The sequence below is a fragment of the Cyanistes caeruleus genome, chromosome 2 (genome assembly GCF_971803275.1).
Source record: "Cyanistes caeruleus chromosome 2, bCyaCae1.hap1.1, whole genome shotgun sequence".
NCBI classification, from domain to species: Eukaryota; Metazoa; Chordata; class Aves; order Passeriformes; family Paridae; genus Cyanistes; species Cyanistes caeruleus.
This window is the reverse complement of record NC_141702.1, coordinates 107,814,381-107,835,278: the sequence shown is the minus strand read 5'-3', so window position 1 is coordinate 107,835,278 and position 20,898 is coordinate 107,814,381. Positions and strand designations below refer to the sequence as shown.

Here is a 20,898-nt window from a genome sequence, read left to right as displayed (position 1 = left end):
TCTTTTCTGGAATTTCTGCTTCTAAGCTTGACCTGTGGGGGACGCTTCTGGTTTCACGAAGAGCAGTGACCAACCAAATCAGTTGCAGTCCATCCAGACGAATCAGACACTGGCAGTCAAGCAGTTTTATCATTCCCAAGCATTTATCAATCTGTAAATTGAATTAAATGCAGTGCAGATTTCTCTTTCTCCCCATGAGAGCCAGAAAGATTTTAACTGAAATACTTAGAGACTTTAAAAAAGTGTGGACTTTAAAATAAACCAAATAGCCTGCACTCCAAATAAAATTATACTGAGTGCCAGCACAATAGTTCTAAGCACCTCTAAACAGACCGGTACTGAACTTAAAAGCAAATTTCTATAATCAAAATGAAAATCAGATCCAGCACCCAAATTTGAAACTGTTTCATTGGACTATAAGGAAGTCACATAGGAGGAATTAAGAAGCACAGTTGTCATTTACAACCCATGTGTGTTTTACTTCCCTTGTTCTAAGTCACATTTGGGGGCATGTTTAAGTTTTTTTCTCTTTTTTCATCACCTTGTGAAGGCTTTTTAGCTGCTTGACCACAGTGATAATTGATGATGGAGGCCACCACTTATAGTGTCCAGAAAATGATGAATGATGCAGGTAGTGATAGGCTATTAGGATTTTGATAAAAGGGGGAGCACATTATAGATGTTTGAAAAAAAACCAAAAAAACAACAAATACATTGTAGAATTTAAAAGTTTATAATTAAATGTGAGTTGTTTTTGGCTTTGGTTGAGGGTTTTCTTTGTTGTTGTAGTAGTAGAACAAAAAATCACTATTGTCATAGCTCCTTCAAATGCGTATAAAGCATTTTCCTAAATGGAATATTCAGTATTTATTTAAGCACATTCACAAGACCTAATCTCAGTATAAAGCAGTTTAGAATTTTCAAAGTGTTTTATAGCAATGGAAGATAGGAACTGTTTTTCTCCAGATATTCCTGAGCTTAAATTATCTAAAATACTTCAGTCTATATGTAATTAAGCAGATGAATAAATCTCATTGAAGTCAAAAAGCTGCTGATGTGATTTAAGATGATACAAAGTTAAATTCTATTTGGAGCTTTGATCTAAAAGCTTAACTCCATCCCCATTCAGCCGTACATTTAGGCAACTCTCTTAAATCAATAGGATTAGATGTTTGCTTGAAGTTGCCCAGGAATTTAAATGCCATGCTAAGTAGGAAAACACTTATGTAATGGATTAGCTTCAGCTGAAATTTTATAATTATTATTTAGAAATGTTTTTAAGGACCTGAAATACATTCATTTACCCATTAATTTTTAAAACATCATCTAGACAAGAGAAAATGTTTTCACTTTTAACAAATGTTTAAACTTTTTATCCCATTACCTTACCCTCCTCCACCTTATTTCCGCTACAGAAATCAAAAACTGGCAAAAAGGGGAGTTCTTTTTTCACACAGAGGGGGAAGAGAAAATCAAGTTTTAATTTTTTGATTAAAAAAAATACTAGAAAATTTCAAATTAAGCAAGTCTGTGCATAACCAATTCATTGATGTCATTAATACTTTCATAACTGGGCCAGCTGAATGCAAGACCTGTAGGTTTTCACTGAAATGTACAAAGAGCTCTGAGGTCACTTTTTCATGGCATGAGTGTCTGTTACTTCATACCAATTTGCCAATTTTTTTACACAGCCTCAAAATGAGCAGGTACTCACAGTCTAAGAGGAAGAGAAGAAACAAGACAGCATTTGTATTAAGAAACATTTTTATTAACAAAACAGTAAATTCCACTTGCTTAGCATTTCCAATAATGAATAAATTGGCCTTGCAACAAATAAAAAAATTGTAAATATCTATCACAGAAAGCACTATAAGGTTAGGGGCATTGGGCCTCTCTTTGATGTCTTAGGGTTGAAAGTTTCACACGTTATTTAGTGTTTTGTTAAAAAAGGCAACACAATACAGTCATAGAAATGAAGCCATCTCAGTCAAACAAATTAGGTTATTATAGAGAAAGGATCCAATTTTATGTTAGGTAGTTGGTTTATGTCTGTTTTTTTGTTGTTGTTGCTGCTTTTAAACAAAAAGGAATTTAAATCCACTTGCTGGCATTTCTGATACATCCATAATTGGTTTTTCTGTTAATTTATGAAATTAAAGAGGAAAAAGGAGAACCTTCAGAAACAGTGTTAAAATTGTGTTTTCTTATTTTAATAGTAGCAGATCTTTTTTTTTTTTTTTTCTTTTTTTTTCCCTTGATGTATGGATTTAGTTAAAGATTGATCTACCAAACTGCCTGGAAGTTGGCCTGACAACGCTATTTCATTAATGCAATCAATACCAAGCAGAAAAGACCATTTCATCTCACCCAAATCATATTCTGTCATGTCCAGTCTCCTGTCAACAGATTATTCTTGTTCTTCTAGGTATCTTCAAGCACTGAAATCTGAACACCACCTGGCTTTCAACTTCTTTCCCCCCTCCAGCTGAAGTCTCTTGCTTCCAGCAATGACCTCCAGTCACCCTTGCCCCTGCCATTCCCTGAGTACAGCTGTCTTGTAAAGGTGGGAGAAATTATGAGTGCCACAGGTGAACAATCTAGGAAATGAACATCAGATGGATTTTGTGGTTTTTGTGGTTTTGTTGTTTTGGGTTTTTTTTTCATTTTTGTGTAAATGCTAATGAAAAGAAGAAGTCATTTCACAAATGCAACATGACACACCTTGGTGTGGTTGGCAAACTTCAAGAGAGGTGTTTTCATGTCAGCTACATGTATTTTTAAAGTGCTCTGACTCCCAGACAGATAGCTGTACCAGTTCCCAACTTTTTTTCATCGGCTACAGTGAGTAACACACAACAAAATGTTTTGTGTCTGCTGTTTAAAGCTAATTTTATATTTCTCCTTCCTGTCTGTAAAGTGTGAATATCTATATCCCTCGCAGGAGGCCTTCTGATGATTTGGTTGATTTCTATTGAACTACCCTCTTTCTGTCTAATGTATTCCCTTTGAACTTCTGTGTAAATAAAATGTTATGTTATGATTTATTGCTGTGAAACTAATGAAATACTACTAGAAAAAAAAAAATCAAACTTAACGTGTAAATTACAGCATTACATTTCATGTGTTTAACTAAAATGCATTAATGTTTTATATATGCAAGATAAGCTGTGTCACTTTAAAACATAATGAACTTATATCTGTCTGGTTATGATGTCTTGCAATACTACACAATCAACTTAGCTAAAAATACTTTTTCATATGTCAAAATGCCCACCATTGAAAAATACTATCGTGCACCTCAAGAGTATTTCTGTTTTGGAGAAAGGGATAAATTCTGCAATAGAATCAGCCTGGATTATTACAATGGGTATTTTTAGATCTTTTACCACCCAATGCTGCAGTAGCTGTTCTTCATATGAATGCCAGATAAACACTATATGATACTTCCTAAGATTCTCAAGAAACTCATCATTCTCGTAATTTCTAAGAACAAGGTTTCTGTAAGGCAAACCATGCTCTCCAATAGTGAAGTTTTGACTGGTAGCCAAAGGCCAGTTTAAGTAAGTGACTAAATATTTAGCTAATTAATGAATGTATATTTCTGGGAAAATTGGCCATTCTGATCAACCTCATTGATGCATATCAGGAGCAAGAGATGGGGATAGGAGGGAGAAGACAAATTACAGTAGAGATATATTTTTGCTTTCTAGTCCACTTCTTTCATACAAACTACTGAAACTTAATTGCAACATAATAGAGCTGTACAGGTAAGAAAAAAATTAGCTGACTCTTATATACATTCATACACATCCCCCTTTGTATAACCACTACACTGTAAATTAAAAATAAAAAAAAAAAAAAGGGGAAAAAGTCTGGGACAATTTATAATGGCTGCAAAAAAACTGAAGAATGTCTGTTGCTCCAGATGTCATAAAACTCTCTATACCTAGCAACACTTATAACATTGAGTTTACCAAAAATGGCTGAAGAGCAGATATAGTTTGCATTTTCTATACAACAGGCTATAAAACATCACTTATCACAGTCCAGAAAGCACATATAGATGTGTTTTTATATAAACATATGTAATAACATATTAAGCGTGCATGAAAATTTCCCAATGATTGCATCTATGCCCTCTTGTTTTTCTTTTTTTTTTCCTTTTTTTTTTTTTTTTTTTTTTTGTGGAAATGTGCCTTATATTCCAGATTTTTGTTTTTGTTTTTGAAAATAAGGCCTCCGTACTATTTTTCCTCACAACCAGAAAGGGGCTTTTTGAAAGTATTTCTACATAAGTCTTCAGAAAAGCCAGCACTTTGTTTCAAAATGCAAGTTTCCAATCACTGCTTCACTGCACCAGACGGCAAACTCTTTTATGTTTGCTTGTTGAGTCACCATATATAATGACAGTCTTCTCTGACAATAAGACTAACTTACTTCTCAAGAAAGCGCTAGCACTTTGGCTAAATCCAGAATCATAGGTAGCTTCTTTTTTCTGTGTTTTTTTTTTCCTGTTTTGTTTTTTTTTTTAATTTGATTTTATTTTCATATTGTGCCTCGATGTTGTAGTAATACTCCTTGCTTTATGAATGCGTGGTGTCATCATTGTCTTTCAGAAACGTTCCAGCAACATAAAGACAGGCAGAGTAAATGAAAACACTGTGGATGTTAGGGAATTTATCAGCTCCTGTTTCTGAAAAACAAGAGCATGAAATGCTTGTTTTTAAAAACAGTCTTTCCTTTCTGATTGCATTCCCTGTCTTTTCTGTTTGTTTGTTTGTTTTTGAATGTGCTTCATAAAAAGTAAAGTAAATAAGTTTGTATTATGTCTCAGATAAAATGAAGACTATTTCTATACAAGCGTTCTTTTAGATGTTGAGATCAGACATAGTACTCCTTATCCTTATTTTTCTTGTTTTTGTTGGAACTTTTAGCGCTGTTGGGCTGCTTCTCCTTGATCACAGCCCCATTGGATTGTGCTGAGTTACTGATGTAGTTTCGACTCTCATCCACGTGGTAGGATCCTTCGTCTCGATTCCTGTACTTGTACATGGCATACAGGAGGATGAGGATGCACAGCGCTGCCGCCGCCACGATCCCAACCACCATGCCCGTCGTGCTGCTGGATTCACGGATCACCTCGGACGAGCCGGGGTACTCCCTTCCTCCTCCTGCCCTGGTGGGGTTTGCTGTGGGTAGATAACGACAGAAAGGAGGGGTTATCATTGTGTTTGCACATGGAGGAGTCACTCACGTCTGCTGCTACGGTCATGGGTCCTTCTAGCTGCGCCCATGCGCCAGGACAGCCTAGCCACGTACCCATCCCACCAGTCCAAAACCAGTAGGGCTGCAGCCCATCCCTTTTTCAGGCTCTTAAACAAGGAAAAGGACAGCAAGGGACATCTAGGTCCAGCCTCCAAAGAGTAGCATTTGTTCCAGTGTGTTATTAAGCATGTAATGCCTAAACAATATGAAATAACAGGCACAATTTAAATGCAGGGACATGGACATCTCAGAGGAAAGGATTTCCCTCTCTCTCTCTCTCTCTCCCCCTCTCTCCCTTTTTCCTTGTCTGTAAGGAACCAAAAGTTACACCATGCTATTTATTGAGGAGGCAGTAGCAATAAGACAGAATGAAGGGAAAAAAAGAAAGAAGAAAATGGCTGACAGCAGCCAATAAATTCACTACAATAAATTCACTTACAAATAAGGTATCTTCAGCTCCCCTGTACACTTCCCTCACCAAGCTTCTCACTTTCTCCTTTCCTTCTAATATTTTCTTTTCTTTTAAAAAATTAATTATATTTACTCTTAGTACTTTTAGAGAGCTATCCAACCCTACCTCCTATTTTCTAATCAGAGTCCTCCTTGAATATGGCTACACTTTAGAGCACTTTTTCACTCAGCTTCTCCCATTCCCTCTTCTCATGGATACCATTATCAGATGTTCCTTCAAGGATTGATTTATGCCCCAAGAAAACCTCTGAAATTGCAGAGAGCAAGGACTCAGCCTCCTAAGAGCCCACCTCTGAAGCCAGACTCTGGTCTTTTCAGCTGTGATATGAATAGAACTGACCTATGTCTTCACAGTGGAAAATCTTGATAGGAACTATTGTGTTTTCTGGCATATTTTGTCCCCTTGCACAGCCATGAGGAATTAAACCCTAATTCCAGGAGGAATTTCTGGTTTAAATGCTCACAGCAAGCAGACACAATGCTTCTAGGTTTTCCATGATCTCCTTTCTTCAGCAGGAGGGGAGGCAGATCTTTGTATAGAATCATTTAAAGTGGTGATAGCTGAGACAGAGCCTCTGTAACCTAGCAAGTGTCATGGACAAAAATGAAGTGATCTGAGTTTGTGCAGTATTTGTTTGACTATACCAGCATTTCCAACTTCTGGGAGGCTGTGTATGCTCAGCACTGCCAGGTTTGGCTGAGCTTTGGGGAGCCAGGCTGGCTGAGAGAAATTGCACTTCAAATCATTATGTATGGCTAAAAAATAAATCAGTAAAACAGAGATGCTAACCAAAAGTACTAAAGGCTAGTTTTACAATATATTCATAATGTTAACTTTATTAGGGTGTGCCTACACGTAGGATTGTACTGAAGTGTGTTAGAAGTGTCTTGCTCAAAGCCCACAGATGCACACTATGCTCCATAGGCACTCTTTTAAGCACTGCAAAGGCATAGTTAGAAGATGATTTTAAGTGTGATACATTAAAGGTAATGCCAGCCAAATTATCAACACTGGTAAAGAAAATTGCAACAAGTTTGGACAACCAGAATTGAAAATCACCAGCTACAGACATCTACAACTGGCCTCTGAATAATAAAACATAGCAAAAAAGCCACAACTCCCCAAAAGAGTAAGTTCTTTCTCCACGCTGGTATTACTCATCATTTATTTATTGGTGATTTGTGTTCTTACTGCTGAAACACCTTTTCCTGGCAGTTATTTCAAACCAGTTTAAAGAAGCTGACATTTTGCTCGGCTGAAAGAACAGAGGAAAAACTGTAAGATTCAAAAAAACTGATGTCACATAGTATTTTAACTTTTTGTATCCTTCTGGAAGTTCTTACTTGTTATGAGCTGGTGCAATTGGTACTTTCTATGGCTACACAAGAGAGCTTGAAGGTTTTGAGATGTTTTTGTCATTTCAGGGCAGATGCCACCCTACCAAGAAAGGTGCCCTGTTCCACAGTAGTCAGTGATTGGTTTGGATCCTGTTTGTTCATTGTAGCTATCGTAGAAAATTGAAATCCTTTTACACCTAGGGTGTCATTTACTGTTTTACAAGAGACAATGCATTGTGTGCAGAACAAAGACTGAGTATTTCCACAGTGAATGAAAATGAGACAGAGTCTTATCTCACTGTATGTGATTTCAGGAAATTAATTTCTGTTTGAGAAATAATAGAAGCCACTGAACACACTGTCAATACCTGATGGATTAACAGCTGCTCTTCCTCTTTAAGATACATACATTTGGGCCAAATACTGTCAACTAACTTTACAATTAATGTCTACTAAGTGACACTTAAAAGCTTGCTCACAGGAAAACATTCTAATATTGCAACCTAAAAGAAACATTTAAGGTATATTTTTCTATGTTACCTAAATTCCTGCCTCTCACCTGATGGCTTTCTATTATTTTAAGAATGCTTTCACAATTATCTCATTTAACCCATCTGTCTGAGAAATAGTCAACCACTACATTAATGTTATTTAAACTTATAACATTTCAAAGCATCTGTTGTTGCATTTGTTTGGACTTCTGGAAAAGGAGCAGTTCAGCCAGGAAAAGGACTTGCTATTTTTGTTCCATTTACATGAAAATATGACTTTTACCTAGCAGGGCCTCTCTAGACTAATGAAGGAGGAGGAAATAAAAAAGTTTTGCAAAGTATGTACGTTTGTCTGTGAGCACTTTAGATAGGAACAGCTATAGGAATACACACCAAAGAGTCCTATTCTGAGACAGGGAGGAAAGGGCCACTGGAAAAAAGCCAGCCTTAATTACTTCTGAAATCTATATAAAGAAATAATTCCACATCCAAAACATTGCTGAAACAGCTGCCTTCTATTTCAGCAGTACCTTTGTTTGACTAAGACTGGAGTCAATTCCAAGGGGAATTTACCTATATTTTTCTCCCCTGCAAGAGAGGAACTATTGCAAGGGATGGAAGATGACTTCAGTGGAGAGCAAATAGAGATTATAAATTTACAGAAATCATGCTCTTTGCTTTCCAACTCTTTGGGAAACACTGGATGCAGTTTTCTTCACAGCATCTTGGTAGCTGGACCAGGCAGAGCCATTGGCTCCTGGCACAGCAGCAGAGGTGTGTCTGCAGGTAACCTTGTCAGCTACTCAGCTGCAGTCACTTTTAGTGTCTGCAGCATGAAAAAGATATTAACTTCATCCTAGACATCTTACCGTAAATAAGAACTAAAATACTTTATTGGAATATGTTAAGATTAAATTATATAAAACACTACTCTGATTTCTAAGACTAAACAGTTTTCTCAAAAATATACTCAAAAACCAAACCCTGAAACTATCTATTTATTAAAGGAATAAATTGAGGTTGGTTTGATTAGGAACAAGACAAAATCATAAAGGCACTAAATATGCTGAAACCTTGCCATAACAGTGAGAGGAAATGATTGTCATCTTGTGGTGTAAGGATTCCTTCTTAAAACAACTTCTCTGATTCACAGCTCCTCCTCTCAACAGCACACGACCATTGCTTTTTTACTCCCTCAAAGACAAGCTTAGAAGAAACTGAGTTCTAAAAGCCTCTTCTACCACTTACGAAAAACTTTGCATGAAATAATAGCAACTGAGCACAGTTTTACATTGTGTAATAATGGATTAGAAAGTTATTATTCTTGAATGTATTTTTAAGTGGTTTAAAATTTAGAGGGAAAAAAAATCTAACTATTTTCAGTGCCCAGTTTTCATTAATACTGTGAAAAGAAAATTGGAATTGCAGGTTCCCATGGTGTTTGTGAATTGAAATTAGCAGACTGAAAAACAAAACAAAAAAATGACAAAAGGACCCAAACCTGTTTTCTTTACATTTATGCCTTCCCACAAACTGTGAATAGGAAATTACTCACAAGACAGAAATGTTTAACTACTGCATTTGCAATGAGGCATGAAGGCAATTATTTACGGGACACGTATTAATTTTCACTCTGTGTGCTATCATTGTAGACCTGTTTGTGGTCGATTTTCTGCAGCATTGTTGGATTCTGGTGAACTGGTTTCTGAGCTCGCTGCAATTTCAGCAGCTCTTTACAACGAATGCCTCTGAAAAACAAACCCCCAAACTCTTCTGCAGAGCTGGGGTAGATGTAGCCCGGCTTCAAAAAAGGTGTGATGGTCTGCTGTAGACTTGTGCTTAAAGGAAAATTTTTAAGGTATCTGTTCTACTCTTTGGTGGGGAAACCCAGGATATAACGCATTAAGACACCTCTAAAGTGACATCAACTCACTTAGCTTGTTATAAAAATAGTCTAGCAGTGGAACAGCATCCACAGCTAAAAAAGTTGCTTTGCTAAGGAACTAAACATTCTCTTTGCACTGAACAGAGTGCTTATTTCCAAGTGTAATGATTTGTCATATATCGACTTCAACTCATTTACAAATCCTACCAGCTCCTTAGGACTGCAGGTTTTGCAAGTAACTTCTTTTTCCCCTGTGGCTGAGAGGTGGAAGGTTGTTTTCTCAACCTTTTAAAATGTCATTGTAAGTCTAAAGGGAGATGGGTTAGTTGGTTGTACAGTGCCAATTGATGGAGCATACCAAATCAATGGGGTTTAGGAGTTACTATGCTTTGCAGAGCTGAGTGGAAAATTTTGCAGTTTTATGAGAAGCTTTTGTGAAAATATTTTCCACAAAACTAAATTTAATTTTAGTTCAAATGGAGAATGTAAACCAATATATCACTTATTGTTTTTAGCAGCCTTCTTCCCTGTGATCTTACACTTTTTGTTAGTATATTTTAACATTTCAGTTGCGTTGCTTCTCTTTATTATTCATTCCCTCCAAACAAGGATTCTTTCTCCTTTTATCAGTTCAGGTGTCCTACTGTTCCCCAATTCTAGATTTGTCATTCAGCTTTGTATCTCTCCTTTATTTTCTGCATGAAGTTGTTGTCCTGGTTTAGTGCAAATTCTGAGAAATATTTGGTAATTTGGTACTTTGTTTCAGCCTGACTAGCAGAGTCAGTAGTTAGTCTATATTTTGAATTAGTATTAATAATTTGTAATTACTAATTAGAAGTATTCTCAAGTTGGGAGGGGAAGCTTTTGCAAATAAGATAACATAAGGAAGAGACAACAGAAATATTACACTACTGACAGCATGTTTTCAGGCTGGAGCTAAGCTGCTGCAATTGTGGGCCACCAGTTCAGACAGCTAAACTGGGATCATTTCCTCAGTGAGTTGCCTGCTACTCTTGCCCCTGAAGACTCAGTGTTTAAAGCAAGAAAAGAGCAAGAAAAGGGGCACTGGAAACATAAATTTTTTGGTGGCAGCTAGCTATAAGATTGGCTGCACTGAACCAAAACTCTGACATTTGGGCTCCACTGACTTCAGGAAAAGTTTTTCTATGAGCTTTGCCAGATCAAGGTTTCATTGCTAGCTATTTTTAGCACTGTCATCTCATTATTTAAAAAAAAATAAAATAAAATAAAATAAAGGGCAAAAAAATCCAAACCTCCTTATCTAGGAACTAGTTTTCAGCAGAATACCAAAATGTAGTTGTAAAGCGTGAGGAATCTGCTGGCTTGGCCTGCAGAGCGTGGAATGATTCTTGCTCTTGAAATGAGCTGGAGGTGCAGACACCCACATTCATCTCACAACTGTGGGTGATTCCCTGATTTTCCTCCTTCACTAAGCAGCTACTACATGAAGAGATAAATGTCTATGCCACATATATATTATATATATGGCTTGAACGTTGAAGCTGAAAGCACACAGCAATCAATTTGCTCCAAATACTGTCATCAAGTCAGACCCATTACTGACAAAGTTGATAATATGCCTGGGAGAAGAAGGGGCCAGGCTTTCAAGACATCCAGAATATACTTGCACACACACTGGGAGTGCAGCTACTATAAATACTGAGCTACTCCCCCTACCCAAAGGCTCAGATTCAACAGCTACTCTTGTTCAACAGCCCGAATCCTATTACTGCCTAAACCATATATGCTTTTCTGGGAATGGAAAGACAATTGGAATTCAGAATAGATATGAGTTACATTTGATGTAATTAATGTTATTTTTCTCCTGATAAAATTATTAAAATTAATAAGACTGCCTTGTTTTTCTTTGCTTCTCTCATCATAGTCTATAAAACAATTCTGTGTTTCTGATGTTGGCACAAGGGAAAAAAAGTTTGAGATATCTATAAAGCTTTGTTAATTTCAGAATATAATTCTTGTGTTCTCACTTCTTTCATCTTTCATTTGTCCCTTTTCTGAAACTTTTTAAAGGGTACATTCACAACATATGATGTATTCTAGATCTGAATATACTGTTTAAGCCAGTTCACATTTAAACCATCAAAGTGCCAGATCTAGACCATAGCCCTTAACCTCTGGAGAAGTGCTGGTTTTGAAACCTGTGTAGAATAGCATGTCAAAATAGCAGGACAAGGATTCATTCAGTTCTTTATATAGTCAGAAGAAGATAGCCTAAGGTTAGACTATTTCAGGTACATGCACCCTTATTATAGGTTACTTTTGCCTTGAATTATTCCTGTTTCCATTTATGAGCAACATCCTTGGAGAATACCTAGTTCTCAAATTTGTCAGCATTTGCCTGCCACTTTGCAGGCTGTCAAATTACACGACTCACACACTACAATACCCCAGTGCTTCTTCACAGGTTTAAATTAACCTTTAAATTGTGAGCAAGGGGTTGAATTAGTAGCCACATGCTTAGTGCCAGATGGGCAAGAGCAAGTGGGTGTTCACACTGTACTGACTGCTAGAAAACACCAGCGAGAGGTTTACAATTTGTTCTTGTTTCCCTTGCCTGGCAGAGGGGCCAGCAAACCAGTTTACTGGCAGCAGTCTGGTATGATGGTTACTGGTTTGAAAACCTGCTGCTGGCAGGCACCAACTACTCTAGAACACCATATTAACTGAATTTATCAGGTACTGGAAATTTCCTATAGAATTTAGAAGACCTGGTTTAACATCTTATTGCTCAAGATTGGTCTAAGAAAGCCTTGGCATAGAAAGTGAGCAATACAATGCTAATTCAGGCCAGTATTTTGGCTATAAACCTTCTCCTACCTTTGCAAAATATTGTCTTTGTTCTTCTACCTTTTTCGTGAAAACAAGGATGAAAAATAGTCCTGTGGAAAAGTGAGTTTCCTTCACAAGAAGAAGAAATTCAATACATATGCATTACAAAGCTACAAGAAATGTTTTCAGTATAGTGTCCACAGTGTGCAGGAAAATACATGCACTAGATGTAGCAAATCAAACCAGAATGAGGTGTAGCTCAAGGAAAACAATGAGGTTGCATCAATCAAGGCACCAGTAACACATGGTCTAATTTCAAACAAGCTAGAACTCATTTATTTATTCAACAGTCTATGTGCACTCATGATTCTGAGTTTAAACTTGATTTAAAGGACAAATTTTTAGGATTATACACTTTAATTTAGGATTTTTTTAAGCAGATTGACATGAAAATTAATGGAACTTTTTTCCAGATTCAATCATCTCTCTACTTCATCCTTATGAAAGTAAATCCTCTGCCTTTCCAAATTCCTTATCAAATTGGGAAAAAGAGTCTTTGCAAAGTCAGCAAATTACTTGCCTGTTTCTGAAAACCTTAGTTTTGCAATTACTAAGTCATTTTCTGCATTTTTCACCCAATGTCAGACTATGAAGTTCATCTGTGGAAAGTGTTTTTGAGAGTCCACATAATCTATATTTGGCCTTATTTCATAGTTTGCAGTAAATATAATGTGTTTTACAGACTATTTTTCAGTTCAGTGAATCTTTGGTTCAAGATTAAAGACCATTTTTAAAAATGGTGGAAACTTCTCATAGTGGAGGCTGTTGAAGAACACACATCTTTATTTCTGTGGCTAACAACAAGGAATAACAAAATATTTAGAACTGCCTAGAACCTATTTTCATTTACTAATGATGCATGTGCAGCCACTGGAGCTTAATGTGCTTTATTACTGAAAATCTTGAATACCAGGCTTGGAAACCATGTCTGCTTTAATGAAGAGAGCATGGACATTGATCTAATTTAATTTTTTTCATTTCTGACGAAGCCACTGCATTCACAGACAATTAATTTTTAAGGTCTATGCAATATCTTATCTGTGAGACAGGTTCTTTTTTCAGGAATATCAAAAAGGACAGGTCAAGCAACTGCTCATATACAAGCAACAGTTTTTCCTGTAAATTCTTCTGGAGAAAATCAGGAAAGTAAATCCTCAATTAACTTGAATTAAAGGATGTTATATTCACAGATATTTCACTGAAATATCTAGGAATGTTCTAGTACTGGAAAATCTAGGGGATTTCTCTGAAGTCAGTGGATTTGTGAATGAGTGATGTGGAGGGCCTGGTTTGCTTCTCTAGGTACACATCTCAGTCCTGGTATCACAGCAGCATCTTGTGCTGCAGCTTTGCCTGTGAATGCCTTCAGAACTGACTCACTAGCTGTCTTTTACATCTTTAAAAGAAAGAAAAATAACAGACTCCTCTTTCTTTGGATACTCCTTCAGGGGCATTGAGTAATGCACCCATTTTTCTTGAATTATTGTTCATAAAGAGTACATTTCTTGAAACTATTCAAAACATCACCACTTGGTTTTGTCTGTTCTGTGGAGATGTCTAACTCCAAACCACTGAACATGAAACAGCGGGACTAACAACTGTCACTTTATAAATTTCTCTGCACAAAGGTTGCCTTTTCGCGTTGTCTGCTTATGTCTGAAGCAGGAAATAAAGATTTAGGTGTTTCCACACAAATAATAACCCCAGTGTTTGCACTGTGAATGTTTGCTAGCCGGGATTAAACCACAACAGCCATTCTGATATAATTCCTCCACATTTTATAAAGTGAGAAGTCCTGGCTTTAGCGAGGATATATGTGTGGAATACGAATGCACCCTCAAAGTTCACACCCAAGGAAAACCGTTCATCATTTACGCACCAGCGGAGAAGCTCTTGCTGGAGTTAAGAGAGAGCCTTGTGTGATTTATAGCAGACTGATGTCAATATTTCTCAGCAGCCACTGAGCACGGGGTGCTGCTGCTATTGCACTGCTAGAAAACCATTGTGTACAGGAAAAGGGCCAGCACCCCAGCATCCAGCTATATTCTTCCCTCTGACACTGGGAATGTATGAAAATCCTAAGGACTGGCTAGAAACCTCCAATTCCACTCAGCATTCCCAAGTTTTGGCTGGCAAAGAGTAGAGGTCAGCATTGGCACAATGGATCAATAATGATTTTTAACCTCACTTCTTTAGATAATTTGGAAAAAAACCTATTTGATAAAATTCAAATTACAAATGCCATATTTGTAATTCACTGTGACAGACACTAGGACCTCAGCCTGTTGACAAAGAAGTAGTTCAGTTCACAATAAAATAATTTGGAAAAAGGCAGCCTTTACTTTCTGTTCCTCTGGAGAAAGCTTTGTGATTTATAAAAGAAAAAAATTAAATAGGTTTAACAGATATTTTAACTTCAGTTGAAGGAAGATTATATCTTAATTCCCTCAGCTCTTTTATGCATAGCCATTGTACTGCTAACATTAGGAAAGTTTGTAAATAAATCATAATTTTCACCCTATAGTGGCTTATACACAGATTCTATGTGTATTGCAGCTAAACACTTTAAAAGTCTGATTCAAGATAACCCAGTGATCTTTCTGGTACTGGAAATGCATATAGAACTGCAGGATAATTGGACTGAGGCACAAATATTCCCTTTATGTCTTGAGCCATAATGAACATAGTAGCCCTATGAACTAACTGTAATTTTATTTTTCTTTGTTTCAGCTTCTTGCACAATGAATTCCACAAAGAGCATTAAATAGGGCACTTGCAGTGATGTATAAATTATAGGAGTCACTTCACCTCCTACTGCAATGTTATCTTGCTGCCAGATGCATCAGGAATACAGTGCAGTAATTCGTGACAGGGAAAGAAAGCAAAACTTCTAGTAATGAGCATAAAACACTCATGATCTGGATTTCACAGTTCTGCCTGCTAGAAAAAACTAGGTATCAATGCTGGGACAAAACCTAAACCATCACATGGTGGCTGAAAACATAGAATTCTGAGCTATCTCATCTATCCAACATGTCACAGAGTAGAGGACATGCACGTGTAGGGAGCAGCTTGCATGTGAAGCCCCACACAGTTCTGCTCACAGGACAAAGTCTTCACCAAAGAGTCTGACTCTCTAAGAGCCACCTTCAGAAGTGGCTTGTTCACTCTCTAGGCTAAACTGGTGCTTTGGAGATTTCTACTTGTTGTCACCAGTTGTTTTCTTCAATGCAGTTAGCCTGGCCAATGTGTAGGAAAAATTAAAAATATGCTCAAAGATCAGTCCAGAAGCAGCTATACTATTAACCATTCTTACTTAATAATATAGGAAAATAAATTATTTCATTTACCCCTCTGAATTGAGTTAGGTCTAAGAAAGCCAACAAGCGCTACCAGCTGTTATACATGACTGAACTCTGTTCTGATTATTCTTATTCTTTTTATCCACAGAATAGTAAAGGAGAAGATCTGCCACCAATCAAACACTACCCTGAGAAGTGGAAGCCAAAAATCAAGAGACAATGGAGTATTTTCTTTGGTTGCAACGTGTGGAGTTCCACTGGTTGAAAGACACTTGTTTGAACCTGAAGAAAAACTGCTCTTTCACTCTGAAGGTTACATTCTGCTAAAATTTCCAAGACCTGTGAATACTCTGGCTTTACGACCACCAAAACCTCTACTTATCCAATTTCTGATGGGGCTGTCAGGAGAAGTTTTCTACCTAATTGTGAGCTTAAACCTCTGTCGAGTCACAAATTGGAGAGAGATTTAAAATTCATTTGCAGAAAAAGAACTGTTTGTGTGTTTGTCTAAAACTGTAAGACTTTTTTCCTGGTTGAGAGTTCCCTGCCATTAAACTCAGTGATTTCACTTCATTTGACCCAGCTCAGACCTCTCTGCCTTTTGGAACATTTCAATAGCTACAGAAGTGGTTAGATAATAGCTAACAAATAAAATACCAGCCCAGAGTAACTGGAACAAATAAGCTGTGTAGCACAAATGCTCACTGAAACTCAGCAGAAATCAGAGCTCTCTACAGAGCTCAGCAACGGCTGGAACAGCAGTTCTGACATGCAGAATAGCAATTTGTCCACCTGCAGTTTTATAACTCCTCATGTAAAATCAGTGAGTTGTCCCAGGTTCTTTCTTTTGGCTAGGTTACCACTAAAATTTTTTAACTTGTCTACAAATGAAAAGGTTTTATTATTTCCTCCATGACATGAAGCGGAGGATATATAAACTATTTTTTTTTATTTTTATTATTATCATCATCCTCAATCTTCATGTTGTTATTGGTATTTAGGGGAAGGTGGAGAGACTGTGAAAGCAATACTTGTTGTCTTACCACACAAAACATAATGCAAAAAAAAAAAATATGTTGACTAAGTTTTGCATGCTAATAAATTTGTTATGACTTCATCCAATTATGGCACATTTAGCAGTTTGTATACCACAATGAAATCTGCAATTATAATTTTTGTGACTTTATGTTCCAGACAAGATGATGGGATTGCTGCTCAGCAGCTCCTAATCGGGTTTACATTTTTATGTCTTATATGAAATTTGTGGCAAATTGCATCTTTCCATTTATTATTTAGCAGACAGGTGCACAGAAAGCAAAGCTGGTGGTGGCAGAGTGGGACTTGTTAGCCACTACAAACTGCAACATATTTGTACTAGGAGAAAAAGCTCTATTTTACTCATAAATCTCACTAATTAGTAAAATCTGGATAAGCAGTATTTTCTATGAAATATAGGCGTACCATATTCAAACTGTTTGTTGAATAGGCTCTCATTTGGAGCTGAGAACTTTGGTTGGAAACAGCCATATTATGGGCAGTCATCAGGGAAATATTGAGCTATGGCTCTGATACTAAAACTGCAGGGGTTTTGGCCATCCCTTGATTGAATTCTGGGTAGAAAAGTGTTGACCACACAGCTCTGAGGGCATCATCTCCTGCCATGAGGTGGATTCCTTTGCTGAAGGATCCCAGACTACAGCCTCTGAAGTGAAAACATAAAACTGCCCTAACCATCATATATTCAGCCTCCTAGAATTACTTTTTAGGATACCTAAGTCTCACCACCATTAGTGAGGACGTTGAGGAGTAGCTGTGGAGAAGCCAATCTGGCTTGTAAAAAGGGTTAAGGGGGAAAAGCTGAACTGGACCATGGGGTTATTTTAAATGGAGACACATATCCCTCTGTATCCTATTCCAACTGAAAAGAAAAACAATCATTAGTCTCTCTCTGCCAAAAATATTGTGCCTCTCTCCTTAAATTCTAGCCTACTGTCAGGAGTAGCTCAAAACCACATGGAGACTGCAGTATTATGGAGATTGAGCAATGCCTACCTGACTATTCATGGAGAAAGGTTATTCATAACACTAAGTGACTAAAACACCTTACAGAGAGGCTGATATGCCAGAGGTTACAACTTCAGTAACCCCTTTGGTTTAGGTAGTTTCAAGTATGATAAAAGGACAAGGCCGATGAAAGCAAATTAACAGCTTTTAAAAGTTGAGAGTGGGAGGACGAGTGACATTTTGATGAGAAGAATGACAGATAAAATGATCCAGACAATTGGGATTATGCAGAACATAATTCCTGTGCCAATGCACAGCTTTAAAGAGAAAAAAAAACAAAACAGTGGCAGTTGGGATCTGACAAATGAAACAGTAAAAACATTCTCAAATAAACAAAAATGAGAAGTGTAGCTGTGTGATGAATGCTAAGCTAAAACAGGAAAGCTGAACACCAGCATGTAAAGCTAATGGCAATTTTTTGCTGAAAGACTAAAATTCACATCCCTCTCCTGAACCATAGTTTGGACAGAAACAATAAGCTGTCAGAAAATTTAATTTCACCTCTCCCATTCTTGCAGCCACCAACTAAATGACTCTGCATGGTTCAAGGCGACCAAACACTGCAGCCCCAGAGCTCAAACTACCTCAGTGAAAAATTATTCTGAAATCTCATTGGCTTTCAGTGAGCTGCAAGCCTGAGAAAATACAAATACAGCTTTAATTCCAAAGCTGCATTCCCAGATGATTTGGAAAATTATTTAGTGCTATGTAACCAATATATTGCTTTAACATTACCTTATAAACTAAAATAACACGCCCCTAAATGTCAATTTATCTACTGAACAGCACAGCCTGAGTTAAGTAAAGCAAGGAAACAACTGTCATGAATGAGCTCAGAGCCATATGAGCCATTGCACTGACTCATACTGGACAGGACGGTCTTGCTAAACTCAAGAATTTGTAAATGGGAATGAAGGAACAGGAAAAAAAAACATTCCTGAATATCTTGATCATAATGTCTGAGACTTCTGACCGTGAAATATCTCCCTGAGAGGCACAAAACTATGTTAGGGTACCCGTTGATATTCAGTTTTAAAGACAGTCATTCAGTTTCAAGGAATTTTCAACATTACTCTGAAATCCTTTAATTGGAAAGCGAAAGAAAATAACCCTGAAGTATCATTATCAGATCTGTGAATTGCTTCCTCAAAGAGCTCAGGTGCCATCCTGCAGGTCTGTCAGACACTGAGACAAACCATAAGTGTCTTTGCCTTTACTTCTGTTTAAGTAAATAATTCTTGCATGTGGGTATTGAGCTCTGTGACTTAAAATAGGAACCATGCATTTGCATATGAAGAAAAATTTCATTTGTCTTAGGGCTATGTAGACTTTTCTCCTGCCCCAGATTTTGGCATCATGCTAAGGTGGCTCTTAGTTGCTATTTGCATTAATATATTAATCTCAAATTAAATTGGTTCCTACTTGAGCTAAATATGTTACTTCACAACAAATAAATCTTAATTTTTTTACTATTAAGTGAAGTAGCAAGTACCAAAGATTACCAAATTACCTCAGACAACTAACAGTGGGCATGCTACCAAGCAGCACAGAATTCAAAGGAGTTCTGGGGAAAATTCTAAGGAAAACTGAGATATAGCTATATGGTACCATGAGCTGTTCACTCAGGAAGTAAAAAACCTGAACCAAACCAACAAGGAAGCGGGAATAATTCATTGGACTATCTAGGATTATTTTAAAGGATATATACTAGCACAATATTTCAGACTGATAGGAAGTTTTGCAGCTTTTTCACTCCAATGATAAATGCTGGGATTTTTAGAGGTGGTTTGTGGTATTTAACCAAACATAATTGAGTATAATTGAACCTTCAGAACAGATTGCCCAGAGAGGGTGTGGATGTTCCATCCCCTGAACTGTCCAAGGCCAGGCTGGATGGGGTTTTGAGCAACACCATGGAAGGTGTTTCTGCCCATGGCAGGAGTTTTGGACTAGATATAATTAAAGGCCTCTTGCAACCCAAATCTTTCCATTATTTCACAGAGAAGAATTATTACTATTCAGTGGACTAGGAAAGACATGGCCAAAACACTACCAAGTTTTTGTTTCACATAAAATACTAGAATGTCAAAATATCTTATTTCTGGTTACAACTAAAACATTCACTCTGAATAGTCTTGGCTTGGAAAAAAAAAACTATAAAACAATTTGGAATTTGAGACTCCTATATTCTGTGTCTTCAGGTTTTATCTATCTATAAAAAATTTCATACCACTAACTGTAATTAAAAATTAATTCCACTCTACCTTCCAGTGCATGAAGGCAGCCTATAAGGAAAATGGAGAGGGACTTTTTATAAGAGCTGTAGTGACAGAACAAGGGGAAATGGATTCAAACTGAAAGACATTGGGTTTAGATTAGATATTAGGGTAAAATTCTTCCCTGTGAGCTTGGTGAGGTTCTGGTTGCCTGGAAAATCTGTGGATGCCTCATACCTGGAAGAGTTCAAGACCAGGTTGGATGGAGTTTTGAGCAACCTGGTCTAATAAAAAGTGTCCCTGACCACCAGAGATCAGAACTAGATGATCTTTAAGGTCCCTTCCAACCCAGGCCATTCTATGATTCTGTGACATAACACAACATTTTCAATATACTTTTACCTTATTAAGGGCAACACTTAGGCATAAACAATAGTAACACCTTCTGCTAAAAGAAGCTGTACCTTCTTTATCACAACACTGTTACAGGAGCCCTAGAATGCCCTTCCTAGTCCATCCTCAGGTCCTCAGCCAAGCCATAACTTGGCTCAGATCATGGCATGACTCCCATCTGATGTCTTTGAGCAGACTCTTCCTCTCGGCTGACACCACCCCATGTAGAAACAGCCCAATTCAACCTCTCCATGCAATGCATGAGAGGACTGCCCTGCTAGCTGGGACTCTGGGGGACTGGAGCATGCAAATATGAAAGAAAAGAAAGTAATAAAAAAAGTTGACTAACCTAACCCACCTGAGCTCGGCTCACAGGGATCGATGTCCTCATCATCGCTAGGACATTCAGCCGAGGCCACCAGGATGTCATCTGTAGTCTGCAAAGAAAACAAGAGTCAAATGGATGTACTTGAATTGACTGAATATGTTGTAAGATTCTCACCAGCATGTCTTTCTTTTTTTTTTTGTAATTTATGCGAGGCCCAAAGCATTCCAGTCTTAAAGTGTAATGGTGCAGTGACACTCTCCAGCTCTGTATTAAT

General features: G+C 37.3%; 1 protein-coding gene across 50 annotated transcripts in view; it reads right to left on the bottom strand.

Annotated features, from left to right (window-relative positions):
• Positions 1–1,746: 1,746 nt before the first annotated feature.
• The window catches only part of NRXN1 (neurexin 1), a 671,062-nt gene continuing 651,910 nt past the window's right edge, over positions 1,747–20,898 (bottom strand). For 35 of the 50 annotated variants that reach the window (XM_086878975.1, XM_023922977.2, XM_086878943.1 and 32 more), the window contains 2 exons: positions 20,646–20,733; positions 1,747–5,189 (listed from right to left, as the gene is read on the bottom strand). In XM_086878975.1, coding sequence (XP_086735101.1) covers positions 4,882–5,189; positions 20,646–20,733 — 396 coding nt within the window. In that variant the 3' untranslated portion in view covers positions 1,747–4,881. The remainder of the gene's footprint in view (positions 5,190–20,645; positions 20,734–20,898) is intronic. The other 15 variants (XM_086878974.1, XM_023922971.2, XM_023922978.2 and 12 more) reach the window with 2 other exon arrangements.